This window comes from Buteo buteo, chromosome 1 (genome assembly GCF_964188355.1).
Source record: "Buteo buteo chromosome 1, bButBut1.hap1.1, whole genome shotgun sequence".
Classification (NCBI taxonomy): Eukaryota; Metazoa; Chordata; class Aves; order Accipitriformes; family Accipitridae; genus Buteo; species Buteo buteo.
The window spans coordinates 50985431-51001369 of NC_134171.1; the positions used below are offsets into that span (position 1 = coordinate 50985431).

At 43.0% G+C, this 15939-nt stretch overlaps 1 protein-coding gene across 13 annotated transcripts in view; it reads right to left on the reverse strand.

Annotated features, from left to right (window-relative positions):
* Positions 1–544: 544 nt before the first annotated feature.
* The window catches only part of FAM13A (family with sequence similarity 13 member A), a 142539-nt gene continuing 127144 nt past the window's right edge, over positions 545–15939 (reverse strand). For 12 of the 13 annotated variants that reach the window (XM_075030465.1, XM_075030482.1, XM_075030493.1 and 9 more), the window contains 6 exons: positions 15440–15523; positions 11250–11345; positions 9601–9684; positions 5391–5587; positions 4588–4689; positions 545–3532 (listed from right to left, as the gene is read on the reverse strand). In XM_075030465.1, the coding sequence (XP_074886566.1) occupies positions 3406–3532; positions 4588–4689; positions 5391–5587; positions 9601–9684; positions 11250–11345; positions 15440–15523 (690 nt within the window). In that variant the 3' untranslated portion in view covers positions 545–3405. The remainder of the gene's footprint in view (positions 3533–4587; positions 4690–5390; positions 5588–9600; positions 9685–11249; positions 11346–15439; positions 15524–15939) is intronic. The other variant, XM_075030438.1, reaches the window with a different exon arrangement.

The window sequence follows — 15939 nt, forward strand, 5'->3', positions numbered from 1 at the left end:
CATTCTACAGCAGACAGTTTGTTCTAGCGACATGGAAACAGGTATAAACTAAACAGCTATTTATATCACAAAGTACATTTTTGTACAGTACTTCACACCTTTTAAAAACACAGTCTTGTATTTAATGTTCTCCAATCAATAGTCATCGATGTTGGCATAGACAAATCATCAAACAAAACACACATATGTTGCTTGGATTGACTTAGAGGAGTGTGGCAGGGCAAACGTCATTTCTGGCTATTTGTGGTTAGTGGGAAGTCAAATCATCTGTGGGAGATACAAAGACAACATTTTAGTGCTTAGGTCTTGGAGCCCTCCTCCTGTGCAGGCTTGGGAGACGGGAGTCACAGCATCTGTAAACCCAGTACAGAAAGTTGAGCATTTGTACGCATCTTTCCAGGACTAGAATTTTAAAATTCACTTCTTCTCTACAATAGTCTTTCCTAGCAGTTCCCCTCACAACTAGGCAGATGATGTGGGTTTTTTTTCTTTTTGCCACCGGGAAAGACTTGAAAAGAACAGTTTAAAAAGAGAGATGGCTAGGTGTGGTTTTTTTTCTTTTAATGTACAATCTCAGTTAACAGGTTTTGTTACTTTAGCTTTCAAAGTTCAAAAATATAAACTCTCTAAAGTGCATAATTGTACTTACATTTCATATAAACTATCTGAAATTCTAGCAATATACCATGTAAACAGCAGTAACTAAGCATCAGAAAATGCTACAATCTCATCAGTTTAAAAATAAAATGGACTGTTCCCTACATATCATTTATCAAGATTTGTCAGGGGCAAAACCCAGCAAAACAGATAATTTATCAGTACACAGTGCAAACAGGCTTTTAAAAATAAGCAGAGAAAACATACTCCTGGGAAGCCTTGGCCCACTGGAAAAATGTATGACTATGAAGAAAGGACTGAAACTGCTTCTCTTGTCCATATAAAGATGTCCAGGCCCAGACTCAGCAAAACGCCCAAGCTTTAGTCCATTTTAATTCAGCAAAATCCCAAAGGCAGACCAGCTTTAGGCACATGCTCACCATGCATATTTTTGCTTTGATGAACTGGGCCTGAACAATACAAAACTGAGCCAGCGCTAAGGACATTTTGGTAACCCAACATCCTTTCTCATCCCACACTTCTACTAGTAGAGTGACACCACAGCCAGTTTGGCTCAGTGGCTATACCTAAAATAACTACGGAGAGCTGACTACAGACTCTGAGAGGAAGAGCCTGTAACAGCAGGTGGAAGGACAAAGGCACAGCTCTGATTTCCTGGGCTGCCCTGGGTTCAGACAGGGGTTTACCCTGGCGAGGTTTCCCTTCCAGTCAAACATCTTCAAAAGCAGTTTTTGAGCCTGTTTGTCAGCCCAGTTAACACACCCAAAGGATCAGTTTTGCAGAGGCAGAGCCCTGCATCTCTCAATGATGGAAACTCAGCATCTCTGAAAAGCCAAGCCCCAGGTCAGCACACAAGTCCTCCAGACTTTGGAAATGCAAAATTCAGTCTTCACTGATTTTATATAGAAAGGGCAATTCTGCAGTCAGCGAAAAAAAAAAACCCAAACCCAAAACCCAACCACCTTGGAGTCCCCCTCCTAAGTGCCTTCACTAACTAACATACATCACTGCCTTACCCACCCAGACTAGAAATGGCCATGTGCAAACCCACTGGGAGAAGGTCACCTTCTGAAGTGTTTAAGGGACCCTGAAGAGGCCAAAACACCCTCAGCATCAGTTTTGGCAAGAATTAACATAGCACATACAGCAAGTGGAAGGGGTTAAGTCTAAGTACCACAACCCAAACAGAATCTATTTGTGAGCCCACTTGCCCATATAAAGAAGGAAGGGGGAGAATTTGTTCTGGAAGTCCTCTTCTCGCCTCCTCCAGCATGAAGCCTGACTATGACAACTAGCACCACATTTGATCTCAGCCATTTGGCTTCTACATGTTAGCTCCCCAGGGGATCAAAGCAAAAGAAAGCATTACAGAAATGCTCTCCCTGGGACATCAGGGTTGAGCCCTGGCTTGGGGCAGAGTGAGCTGGTGCACACAAGCCTCTGGAGTGGGAGAGCAAGCCCAGGTGGCCTGGGACTGCAGTACTGTGAGCCCTCGGTTACTTGGTGCGTTCCTGAACTCGCTGCCTTTCACTCCTTCAGGCAGCATTTGTCCAACATGAGCACCTGAACCAACTGTCTTGGCACTTTATTTTCTGAAAGTCATAAACTAATTCGAAAAATGCTGAATTGTCAAAACCTGCACCTGAGACATAGGCCCTTTCTATAGGCAGAGCATGGCTCTAGGCTTTCAGTTCCCTGCAGAATCCTCTGTGCTGGTATACCACCAATACACACTGGGAAGAAAAGACCATCCTCTGTTGCCACCATCACAGTGTCATTGCTGCAGCCCACATAGTCTGACTGATGGCGTACGTAAAGAACAAAATTTAGGCTAGTAAGTACGTATGACACTCACATGGACTATTCAGCTTGGACTCTTACGTCTGCATCAAATGGGGTGGGTCTTCCAGATACCTTCCAGATATTGGACACCAGACATTTAACCAATCAGCTACCAAAATCCCAAGGGATTCTGACCTAAAGCTTTTAAAACCTCTTTTCTTCCCAGTTGCCTGAACATGGTCATAATGTTACAGTATCGCCTTCCAAGTAGAATGAGCTGGCAAGAACCTTGCTGCATGGCTCATTTTCTTTGCTCTCCCAGACATGCAAGTACTTTCTTCTACTTCAGTCGAAGTGGCCATCAAAAAAGTGGGAAGAAAACCCAACTCAAGCCTAGGCAAAACTGTAACTTATACCATCTCTGAGTGATGACTGGGAGATTCTTACAGCATTTATCTAGAGCAAAGGAAGATGCTGGACTCCAAACAGTCAGGTCAAAAGTCTGAGCAATCTTTACTGTAGCTACAAGAGAACAACAGTCTTGGTGCTGACTTCTGCCTTCACATAAGATCAGTCAGGGCACTTGCCTGTTAAACTAAAGTAGAAGCTATTTGATGATTTAATCACTATTCATCCTACTTTGTCTCTTGCTAGGATATCCTGGGAAAAAGAATAGCATGGCTGCCTTTGACAGTCTAAATATTACAGGATCTGTAAGCAAATCAAAACAGAAGGATCCCTTCACTGAAGTCACTGAGCGCAGCGTCATGTCTCCTACACTGGCAAACTCCATTTTGGGCATCAGGCCTGGAGAAAGTGGGCAACAGCAAGTGTAGAGAGTGATGGAAAGCCACCTTTCCTTCCCCTCCCGCCTCTGGGAATGGCCCTTCAGTTCCCAGGGAGCTCCTCAGCTCTCCCCAGCCAGGCTCCCACTGCATCCACTTCATGCATTTGTCCATTTGGTGCTCTCTCTTCTTTGTTTACTGGCAAAAACAATCTCCTCCTTTACATGATCTTGGAGCTAATATCTCTTTTACTGATCAGGACCTCCAGCAGCCTCAGCTTGGCCTTAATCTGCTTGTATTCATTGTATTCTTCAGCCATAGGAGTGCGGTCTTCTTTCTGCACGTTCCTAGTGGGAGTGAAAGCAGATCATGAGCATTTCTGTAACATGACATCTTCCCTCAGCAGCCTCCCTCTGTCGCCCAAGATGACCTTAAAAAGCAGCTCCTCTCCTCCACTCCCCATCAGGGAACAAAACCAAACCTTTTATCCTTTGAGAGGGAAAAAAACCAACCCAACAACCAACCAACCAAAAACAGAGGGGCTAACAAACTGCTCCAACAAAGCATGGAACGCTTGCATATCGAGGTTGAACACAATCCCATGGTACCAAATGCAAAACCCTACTTGAAGCATGCCCTACTTCTCTGAAATTGCCAGCCTCTACAAAACAGCTGAAAAACATTTCAGGAGCCATCTGAATGTCAGCTTGCTAGCATGGCAAAATAAAATACAGCCTCTCTTGGCTTGGCACCACATCACTTACATGAACACAGGCACACTTGTGAAGAGGAGGATGATATCTGATCAGATTTCTCTTAGCTTACATGAAACTTCTAAGTTTTCAGTGATTTTACAAGAACCTATAAGGATGATGGCTAGCAGCAAGAAACCAACAAGATAATTTAAGAGTATAAATACATTAAAACATTCTATCAGCTCATTAATGAGGGATGTTTCCTGAAAACAATAAACCCAGCTACACTAAAGCACAAATACTTGTTAAACTAGTGTCTGAATACCTCACAGACAAGCAAGATTAGGATAGAAATGTAAACATACATCATTAGGAAAAAACATAATTATTTTATCCCTGATAAACTCTTCCACCATTCTGGTCAGCTGTGATTGAAGCAGCTGGATTTTCACAATCTGTACTTTTGCTTCCCACTGCTTGTCCTAAGACAAAGTTTTCAAAGAGGCCGTGGTCCCTGAAGTTCTTTGTGGGGGCAAGCGAGAAGTAATTCATTTTAATTGGCAACTATAAAGAATGTGGGTAAAACACTGATGATGAAGAAATATGTAATAGTGAATTCAGGTAACTTTCCATATTTGGAGGTCTTTGCAGATGCCAAACAGATTAAAAGTAGCTGAAGGACAGAAAGACAGCTGAGAAATTATTACCTTCCATTTTGCCGGAAAAAATTATCTTCAAAGTCTCTCAATTTTTTTCTGATTCGCTTTTTCTCTTCCCTGACTTCTTGGAGCTGCTCTAGGAGTTCAGGGCTGTTGGGTTTAAATATAAACAAGATTATAGGTATGTACACAATTATAACAGGAAACATACAGTAAATCTACAAATGTATGGTTGTACATATACCAAGCAATGGACCTGCTCCTGCAAGCAGCTCTGGCAACCTGATATTACTTGCAGCAAAAAGCTCTCTTAATTTAGCTCAGCAGAACAATCATACACTTAAGCTGAAGCCTCTAAGAAGGTCAAGCATGCATTTTGCAATTCAGCACTAACTTCTGTGAAACTTACTTGCTGAAGATGGGTCTGAGTTTGGTGACTTTTATAGGATCAAGACTCAATGGTCACGACTTAAGGCTATGGCCTACGTGTGTTTGCATCAGACCTAGGTGCTTCAAACTAGCAAAGCTAGTTCAACTTGACCTCTCCAAAACCTGAAAAACCTTGTAGACTTACAGGGTTGTTTTCATGATAAAGGCTTGCCACTGGTGAAGTGGAGCTACTATTTAGTGCTAGAATCCAAAGCTGCAGAAGTTAAGTATCAGTATCAGGACAAGGCAGTTTCTTCCGAAACCCTTTCATATTGAGGGTCTATTGCATTTAAAAATTAAAGCACAAAACCTTCTGACTCAGATCATAAATGGAAACAAAAAGATCTAGACACTCTTCTGACAAATAAAATGCTATCTTAGCAAGAAATAACTTTTTGAAGTTGCCTATGAATTCAACATACATGGATGCTTCATGAAGATTTGAAAGCCCCATATCCTGATTGCTCCTAGATGGCATCTTATCATCCACTGGGGAAACAAAGCCGTCAGCATCATCTTCTAGTTGATCCAAGAAGCTACGCACGTTGAAATCTGTTTTCATGGTAATTGTGAAATCTGGCTTCACATTGCTGTCCTCCTCAGACCCCTCCTCTTCCTCCTACAGAGAGGGACAGAGCACCCCCGTAACAGAATAGGTTACTGCTTCCCTTCTCAGAAACAAGTACCTCCTTTCACCACATGCACTGGGGAACAGATATGAAAATTGGATAGGCAGAGCAGACACTTTAATTGCTAAGCAATACGGGACACCAGAAGACCACCAGTAAGATACCCTATACCCAAAGCATGTCAGAGAAACTGCAGCCACCAACTCAGATTGGTTAAAGAGACCCAGGGCAACAAAACTGAGTGAAAAAATACCTGGGGTTCTTAGCAATCTGTTTGTTTAATTTATGTGTTCTGATGTAAATAAAAACACTTACAGTCATTATGAATATAGCCTAAAGCATACCAGCCATCCTCTACGTTTCCCTGCAAATACACCTGCAGCACACAGATTGCCAGGTTAAAATGCGAAATATTCTCCCAATAGATGCAGCTCAACAGCTCTCTCTAATGGCTGAATTCAAGACCTCAAATGCTCGTACAGTGATATCAATGAGCTCAGATCAGTCTTTCAATGGCCCAAATGTGGGATATGACTGACTGTAAAAGGACTGCTGTTGCTAACGTGTTCCCGACATCAGCTCTGTACCATTTAGCTGGAATACACTAAAAGTTGGAGTGGAAACACTCTGCCCCGTGCAATTTCCCCAAAGTACACTGATGAATTGGTTGCGTTCAAATTTTTTGCAAAATTTACAGGCACAAGATTTGAAAGTCTCTGCTACACTTGATACTTGCTAATTCATAGCGTTCTCAAACGTTGGGCTTGTCCTGCGACACTGTCCAGAAATCATCTGGATTATCAGGGAACACGGCCCAGTTTTCTCTTACTTACAGAGACATTTCTAGAAGGCAGTTTTCAACCTTAATATAAGGAATGAGGCATGAGCATTAGAGGAAGGTAATAAATGCCAGCATGGACAGTAAGTCTCTTAAATATGTATGTATGTGTATATATATTTATTTTAAAACCATGTAACTCTAGCCAGGAAGGATCTAAGCACATGCGTATCTTTAAAAGCTTTTGAGGGCTAATATCATTGAAGTCTTCAGGTGTATGCAAAAATACATTGTTGCACTGGGATCAAAAGAAGACATTTTCTTTACTTTTTTCATGCGATTCCTTGTGAACAGTTCAATTATTCCTAAGAGATTACCCCCCTATTTCAAGCAGAAAGGGAGAAAGTAACCTAGGACCTGGCATAGTCCCATTAAATCCTCAAAGTCAGTGATTTATAAATGCATACATTTAGATGAAATCAGAGTTTGCCCAGAGTTTTACTTTTATGTTAAAGCTCTAGGCCATGAAAATGCAATGCAAAGCTGAGAACTACAGCCAAGATAGAGGCTTGAGGATCTAAAACAAGATTAGCTGGGGAGAAGTTTTGAGTGATAATAAAAACAAAAGATAGAGAAGTTTGAATACATCTCAGGAAAATCTGCAGGGAACTTGAGAAAGTTAAAGCAATACTTAGCATATGATTAGATAAGACCATTTATCCAGATGTAAATTATATATTTTAAACAGAAGACATAAAACAGCAGACACGTACTGTCCTTAAACCCTGCAAACAACGTCAGGCTGGGTTGGGGAGGGGAGACCATTGCTCACTGCCATTTACCAGTCCCCACGCGTGCCATCCTGCCCTGCCGGGTAAGGGCAACTAGGACTGAAGCAGGAGAACGCCAATCCTGCTGTAGCATGGAGGAGGATCTGCTAAGTCAATCTAAGCAGTAAAAATGGGATGCTTTATTTTAGGGGAATCTCTCTGGCACCAAAGAAGGAGCTCCTGTGCCCTTTCCTGGAAGAGCAAGTTGCTTCTGAATTCCTCTTCTGGAGAGAAAGGAAAGGGACAATTTTCATAAGCAGTGTGACAAACTGCTCCCGAGGACGGATGCAAGGTGTCTTCCCCACAGACGCCCACAAGCCCGTCTTGCTTGCCGCACTCCAGGGGACCAGCACACCGCCGAAGCCAGCAATGATTACTCTGGCCCAGAGCTCAGGAGCAAGCCTCCTGCCAATGGAAGCCCATGGGAGGAAAAGAAAGCGTAGAAATTTCACTTGTTTAGACCTTGGTGCCAAAACACTACATCTGGCTGTCACAAGATCTCTTAAAGCATTTTGCTGTTTAAAACAAAGGAGTGAATTAAAAGGATTCTGAGCGAGAACTCAAATGGAAACTGCCATCTAAGGCCTTCGCTTTAAACAAGTCTCTCATGGGAATCTTATTTTAAACTTGAACTGGCATTTACACCTTGAACCAGAATGATCTTCATTGGCTAGATCCATTTGGCTTGCACCTGCTTGGATCTTCAGGCAATCATGAGGCATTTAAATTTTCCGGAGTTACAAATATAAAATCCCCAGAGTATCCCATCATCAGCACTCCCAGCAAGCAAGCTTCCCAATGATTTTTTTCAACACTGACAATATTAAAGATATTGTACCCAAACGCTTGGTAAGGCTTCACCTCAAATTTCCTTTCAAGCTCTTACCCAACACTCCCAAATGCTTCAAAAAACCCACCCAAAATTGAAAAACCCAACAGTGTCAGGGGCCTGTCAAGTTAGGCAGTGCTCTGCCCATAGTGGACCTATGCAGGGGGCAAGTTTTGGGGCCTTTTGGCAATTTCCTCTCTTTCGTTCTGAGTGTAGTTCAGTGCAAAGCTACCACATGCAGCTTCACAGGGCCCCCTTTAAGTGTTAATAGGCACGTAAGTGTTAATGCTCTTAAGGCTGTCACCCAGATCTTCAGTCAGAAACTTCTCAAGGTTTGTATTCCCTGCGGGACACTGCTGAGCTTGCTGCAATGCTGCCCTGGCGCAGCACCAGCCGTGCTGCTCAGAGATCACCATAATTGACAGCTGTAAGTTTTGACTCTAGTTGCAAGCATAGGTGAAAAATAGAGGACACATTGAAAGAAAAAAAACAAAACCAAACAAAAATATACCCCACCAGGCCACTACTGCAGATTTGATCCAGCAGTTATCTAGAAAATGCAGAGAGCTCAGTGATGATAAACCAGCCTCCAAACAGCAGCTTAACATCTTCAGTCTGCAATCTGGTTTTAATGAATATGTGCCTTGAATAGTCCATTAATATACAATCTACTTTATTTGACTAATAATCACATCATCTTGGATGTCTAGGTCTGCAGTATTTACACCATTAACCAAACTCTGTCTGGACAATGGATAAATGACCCAAGTGGGCTGAAGCACATTTTTCCCATTACATTGCAAGGGTAACGAGAGCAAGCCAGGGCCCAGCTCCATGCTGTGTGTCCTGGTCAACCATTGGACTTCCCTACTCAGGGGAAGAAGGCCCAATACTATAGCGGTCTTCACCACCAAGAATTACTACCCCACAGCAGCACAAGAAAGAAACACAACAATCCTGCCATCCAAATCTGACCAAGTGTTAACTAGCAAAACTGAGTTGTTCTTACTTCCATCCTCATGTGACTTGATTAGAAATACCCTTCACAGGGTGGTCACAGAGAGCCCTGGATAAAATAAGCACGTGAATGGGAGTAGGTAAGGATCCCGTAAGTGCCCTGGTTGGCTCCACGCGCGAGCGTTAGTTTTGTGAGAACTCATTCCCGCCATGGTGCTGTGTGCAAGCCACAGAGCTTTGGAGTGAGAGAAACTACTACAAAACAAGTTAGTGTCATTAAAAAGAAAGGAGGAAAGCAAGAAAAAAGCAAGGTACAAAGGTAATTGTGATTTTTTTTAAAAAAAGCAAAATAAAATATATTATGTGCAGGTGGAGGGGGAAGGAGAAGGATGGGAAAGAATGCAAAGCCAAGGAAATACTGTAGTCTTATCTACAACAAGGGAAGAATTTGATCAGAACTGGTGAGGCTTAAAGCAGCTACTGATTTTTCAGGAGGACACTGCAAAAAAATCAACACTGATGGAAAAAAATATCGATCATTCTCTTTCATTGGTATAAGGGGAAAATTGATGCAAACTGAGCAATTAGTTAGCAGCTGGAGGTCTTCACCTTTATCTCCTTGAAGAAGGAAGCTGTTTCGCCCTCGATAATTGGCTGCAGCAAAGGGCTTCTCCGCTTGCTGGAGGGGGAACCCTGTGACAGGTGTTAACAAGTATGTTACATTATGAACCCCTTTCTCCTCCACCACCTGCTCTCAGCTCATTCTCACCCACACATTCACTCTCAGCTCATCGATGGACCATCAGGAGAAATCTATTTCTTAAAGAAGAAAAACATGCCTGGCAAATCCCCTGAACCTTGGGCTGTTTTCTCTCAGGATGTTGCTTAGCAAGGGACATCGCTGCCAAACACTTTTAAGAAAAAAGCTTGGATGCTGGAATACTAGCTGGGCAGGAGCTACAAAAGTAAAGGCTGCAAGAAAATAATCCCCAGCCTGAGGCCCATACACACACACAACATTTGGTAGGCTCTCCGGAGCTACAGTGTAAGCCCAGCTAGACTCTCCATGCTCGCTTTCCAGGAGCTTGATTTCCTACTGAAGTGTCTAATGATGTAGAGATGGATTTTCAAATGTATCCTGCCTCTGCATGAGCCTCTCACTGTTCTCACTCAAGGAGCTGGGGAAAGCCAGTCTTGTCTCTCCTCTGCTGGCCACTGTGCAATTTCAGTTTTGTGTCTAAACAGGACCTGAGCTCTCTTTTGAGAGCTTTGTGTTGAACTGCCCATGCACAAGTACATGGTTTCTTCCTTCTTGATTGCCAGCACCATCTTCACCGCACACGTTCTGGGGAGTACTTTGCATATTCAAAGAGGAACAGCTTTTTGTTTTGTTTTAAATGCAGGACGACCTCCCACTATTTGCACAAGAAAACCCACTTCTCAGTGTGACTGCACTGAATAATGCTGTGCCAGTCTATTCACTTCACTGGCAGTCTACGAAAAATGGCCAGGACACAAGTGCTGCTTGGGAACAACAAAAAAAAAGTACAGGATCATACATGACAGAGTAAACAGGAACCATGATGAAACAATTATCTTTCCATAGACAGGCTAAAAGTATTCTGTGTATATTTTTTAGATCAAATAATTTTTAAAAAGTGGCCTACACAAGTTGTCTAAAATCAGAGATAGTGCATTTGCTCCCTAGAGGGGTGCACTGGATTCCTTGCTGGTGGCAGTGCCTCCTTGCCAAAGCACCACATCGAATGAGGGAACATCCACCAATTGCAGGATCTCTTTAATACAAATGAAGCGTTAGGAGACTGTTGGCCCTTTCTCTCAGTCAGAGACGGGTATCTCCTGTGGGACCCACACAAGTCCATGTTCCTGACATACAATCCTGCGTAACCAAGCAGCATGGAAGACCTACAGCTCACAGTGGGTTGGTAAGGAAAGGGAAGTGAGGCTGTAGCCAAACACAAGATGATGAAATAACAGCAGCAGCCCAATGGAAAGAGGAGAAACAACACAAGGTGAGATGTGCCCCATGGCTCATGGGTGGGCACTAGAGTCCCCTGACCAGCTTTGCCTGACTTCAGTATACGGTGTGTCATTGATTCACTCATCTGCTTGGACTTTGAGTGATAACAGAGGTTGGGACTTGGCCTCAGTGATTCTGTTGTATGTGAAAGTGTGGTGATTCCCGTTTCCCCAGCTCAAAACCAAAGAAATAGCCCCCAAAAGAATGCTCTACTCACAATGATAGGGATGGTGTTGGCTCTGGAGAGGATCTGCTTGACCAAGCGATACCTGTCATACAATGGCTTCATCACCTGTCGTTCATTTTTGGTAACCTGAAAAGGAAAAAGAAGTGAGACCCGTGAAGCCTGTAGCAGATAGGCTGCACTCTATAATGCATGTGCCTCTGTTCGCTGTTAGTCAGAGGGGGTCGAAGGGAATTTCATGAGGATGACAGGTTAGCATTGAAACTGGTAATGCAAGCGCTCATGTATGTCATTCCATCTCCTGTCCCAGATGACAGATGAAGCAGCACCCAAGCTGTGGGGTGTCTGGTAATGCGGCTGTATGAGACAGGTGGTTTAAATGACCAACTTAGGTATCATATGTCCACAGCACAAAATGACCCATAGAGGCAGCAGTCTGTGCTTGTAATCACGTCTACCATTGTAAGGCACAACATGAGGTTTCCCACCCTTATTCTTGTGGCTGGGACCTCAGAGGCAGTGTTTATGACCCACGAAAAGAGAAAGGAGCTGTGATGACTGGATACTGCAATGTAAGGAGACCTTCCCAGGGTAGATTAAATGACAGATTTCACAAAAGCTGACTTTCCGGCTTTGCTATTTCTCCTCATTTCCTGTCCAAGCCAGCCGTTCATCTTTTTAACCCCCTAACCTTGCTCTCCACCCCTCCTCCCAGCAACGTTGCTAGGGAGAAGTTACCACAGAGCTGAGAAGGGATGAAGGTGCAAGGGCCGTGTGGCATAGAGAAGACAGAACAGTGCTGTGATGCCCACCCCAGGCCTTCCTTACATTGCTCTGTCCCTTACTCCACTCCTCCTAGCTGCATATCACGCTCCCTCCTCTGATTGTGTTACAAACTCTGAGTGTTCATCTCTGTTTTTCTTTCAGATCCAAGCTAAGCTGAAAATCTCAGTAGTACTGAGCGCTAGACAGTGCAGGAGAAGGGAAGACCTAACAGACTAACAGACAGTAGCTAGTGTGGGAAAACAAAGGTCTGTCCAACTAAGTGGTAGTTGTGAGGAAGTTGGGTTTTGTTTCTTCAATGTTTTGTTACAGCAGGGTTAGAAAACAAACAAACAAACTACTCAGCAGAACCAACCTGATCATCGTCTTTCTTTGTATTCAGCCCTGTCTGACCCACATCCTATTAGTGTCCTTCCATTAGATCTTTTGTCTAACTTTAGATTATAAAGCTCTTATGAGGGGAAGCTTTAACTGATTCTGATGTCATGCCTATCTTCCTCAAGGCTTTTTACTGTTGCTAATCACCAGAACATATGAACAGCTGCCATATAAAAATCAACATCAACAGTGATGAGCTTTGTACAGTCTCCCTTTCTACAACAGAAATAGGAGGAAAGGGAATACAGCTTGAGACAGGGAGGAAATTTTAAAATGAACTGTCTTTTACTTTGTCTGCAGTTGACTTTCACTGCAGTAAGCTTTCTAAAGGGTGTTGATTGGCAAGGGGCAGAAGAGCTGTAAATATTGCCAGGAGCGGGACTGGCAGGGATGAACTCTAAGAATCTGGAGGTAGCACCCTCCTCCTGATAACCAAGCCTATTTCCTATGTTGAAAGCAGATGAATAGGGAGGAAGGCCTTTTTATTCCTTTCTGGCTTCCATGCAAACATCCCCAAGCCTGATAAGGGGCACAGAGATGGGCAGTCCAAGCTCTAGGGCCTGCAAGGCCCAAACCTCTGAAGCACAGTTAGGCTCCAATACTCTACAGCCTCAAGCTGGCTGTTTGTTGAGTTAAGCAGCTCGCATGCATTAGAGAGATGTGAGCAGCATCAAACAATTCACTCAGCCCTCTCTGTATCAAGTTTTGTGCTGATGTGTCTGCATTCAATTGCACTGGCTAGCAAGCTGCCTCCACCTTTGGACGTTTCTCTGCAACCAATCAAGCGTGCAACTGGAGAAACTGGGTAGCCTATATATATGTATAAAATACTGTATTATTCCTAGCTTTAACAGGTTAGCAGTTAGTAGAACAGGAGGCACAGAACTACCATTGGCTCAGACAGCCTCTGCTACTTAAAAAAAAGAAAAAAAAAAAGAAAAAGACTATGCTGAGGCTTATGCTGAGGCTGAGAACCAAACCTTCAATTAACGACATTTCAAAGTCGATAAATAGCACTGTTCTGTACAGAAAAAACCCATAAGCCTTGGAATGTGCAAAAAATCCTTAGGTATGCTGAAGAATGGAAAAAATAAGTTACACACTTCAGTGTCTGAATATCAGTATGGAGGAAGAACACAGGGAATTAATTTAGGCATTGGAAGTTAAGTGTATGGGGCCTGCGTCAGCCCTGCAGACTTACACCAGCACACTTAACAGAAAGCAGATTCTGACAGAAAACATTTAGCACATGGGCAAACTGTCTCAGTAGGTAAACATAAGTAATACCAGCAAAACCCGAGTATATTTTGGGAGAACATCAAAATGCAAAAAGACTGTTGGAATAATGGAGCCTTTGACACAACTCTGGGGCATGCTCCACATGGCAAAAGAGCAGCAGCTGAGGAACAGACCATTGCTTGCATTGTTAGAGCAGCTCAAGAGTTTCTGTAGATGGACTTTTTAGCTTAATTAAAACAGTTCAGTTCCACCTTTGCAGGTTCATCTATCACTGGTGCAGAAAGACCCAGTTGCACAATACATCTGAGCTCCATTGTTTTTCTTGTTTAGTTAAATATCTTTAAGGAAAAAAAAAAAACTTGGCTGAACTATCCCCATTCTCCTCAAGTTCTCAGTACTTTTCCACTGCTGCAGTGCCAGGAGCTGGAAACAGCAAAAGCTGATCAGCTGCAGTCTTCTTTGCCATGCAGTTCAGTGTTGCTAGGTATAGACTGCTTACTTAAAAACAAACAAAATAAAAAGCAGTTGTATAAATAAAGCATCAGAAAGGGGAGAAAAAAAAAAGTATGCTGACAAGCTAGGCTCTGGGCATGTTCTCTTTTTAAACAGATTTAAGCGAGTTCACTTCAATGAGATGCCACCTGTTGGTTTACATCCTTGTAAAAGCAGCAAAAGCAGACTTGGTCTCATGGAGAAGACAGGGAAGGTTAAGTGGATTCCCTCGTGCTGGCCTTTTGCTATTTTACACAAGAATAAAACTGCATGTCCTCTCATACAACTATGCTGTTTTCAATTGCTGGTATATGTGACTGTACAATATTAGCACTTCATGAACGCATTTAAATAAATTAGTGAGACTTTTTTAAAAACAATGGACAAAGGAGGAAATAATTCAGGAGCAAAAGGAAGGAAGAGATCAGGAATCCCATGCAGAAGCAGAATGACAGATTTGTCAGCTCCACTACTCAAGTATTCCCTATCAGCAGTAATTTGCTGCTCCCAAGCCACTGCTCAAGGGATTAGCACCATTCTGAAATTAAGTTACTTTACCTATACAGCTGGTAGCAAAGATTATAATGTCATCAGTGAGAGAAGGGATTCATACAAAGCCAACTTGGTGGCCTGGAAGCCACTCTGTTTCTGCCACTGCAGAGATCAACAGTAGACGATACTTAATTCTCTGTCTTCACAAATTATTTTCCTTTGTTAAAGAAAAATCTCATGCCCTTCACTTCCACTGGCACATGGAAAAAAACCTCCATTTCTCAGGGGAAGAATGAAATCTCCTCTTAACTTATGCTGTAATGCTTAGGAGACAAACTGTTTCATGAAACCTTTGGCACAAGAGGATTGTGCAAACAGCACGGTGCTGGGAGCAACACAGTGCAGCTCCTCTAAAAAGGAGCAATGTATGCACACATGTATTCCCAGTTAGCCATTAATACTAGCAAACTGCAAAACTCCTGGTTGGATGGGGGACCACACACAACTATTCTGGTGCAGACTGTATCCCCGGCAAAGCTGGTGAGTCCGCTGGGCCATAAACTGGATGTCTGTGGATCCTGGTGAGTGTGATGCCAAAATAATGCACATTCAGCCTACAGGTATTTGCCAAGCCCAGCGCTGTGTGCAGACATCACCTTGCTGAGAACAGACTCCTCAGTAGCAGTAGTGAAGGATCAGGGAGGTGGATTAGAGGATGCACGTGTGGTTTGGACAGCAAGAAGTTCTAGCGACTGACATCAAAGGAGCATTAGCGGGATCACTTGCCACAGACAAAGACATATAAAGATGTACTTTGAAAAAAATGCTGCTGTACATACCGGTCTGCCATGAATGCTTTCATAATACAGCAAAGCTTTTTGGAGAGCCACTTTTTCAGCTGCTATCTGATCTCTTGTCATGTCCTGTGAAAAGTGGCACAGAGAAAGAGGAGGAAACAAAAAAGGTCAGATTCTTGGACTCAAACAATACTTATTTGTGGCCTAACCAAAGTCATGTCATTTTGTCATTAATGTTTTGAAGCCTTATCTCTGCCTTCCGGTCCTCTTTTCCCAGCTATATGGCCAAAGAGGCCGTTAACGTGAGTAGAAACCTATGCACAATGCAGGCAGATTAAAACCATATAACTTTGCATATGAAGGAATTTTATGTACATAAGGGGGATTCATCGATTACCAAGTGTGCTTTGAAAGAACAATGGTATGCAACTTTTAACGATGGTGGCTCTTTTTCAGTTAAGATCCAAAGTGTAAATTCTGCCACAAAACACGTTCATTCTTTTTCTCCAAATCTAAGACAAGCTCCAGCACCTCTTGCAAAG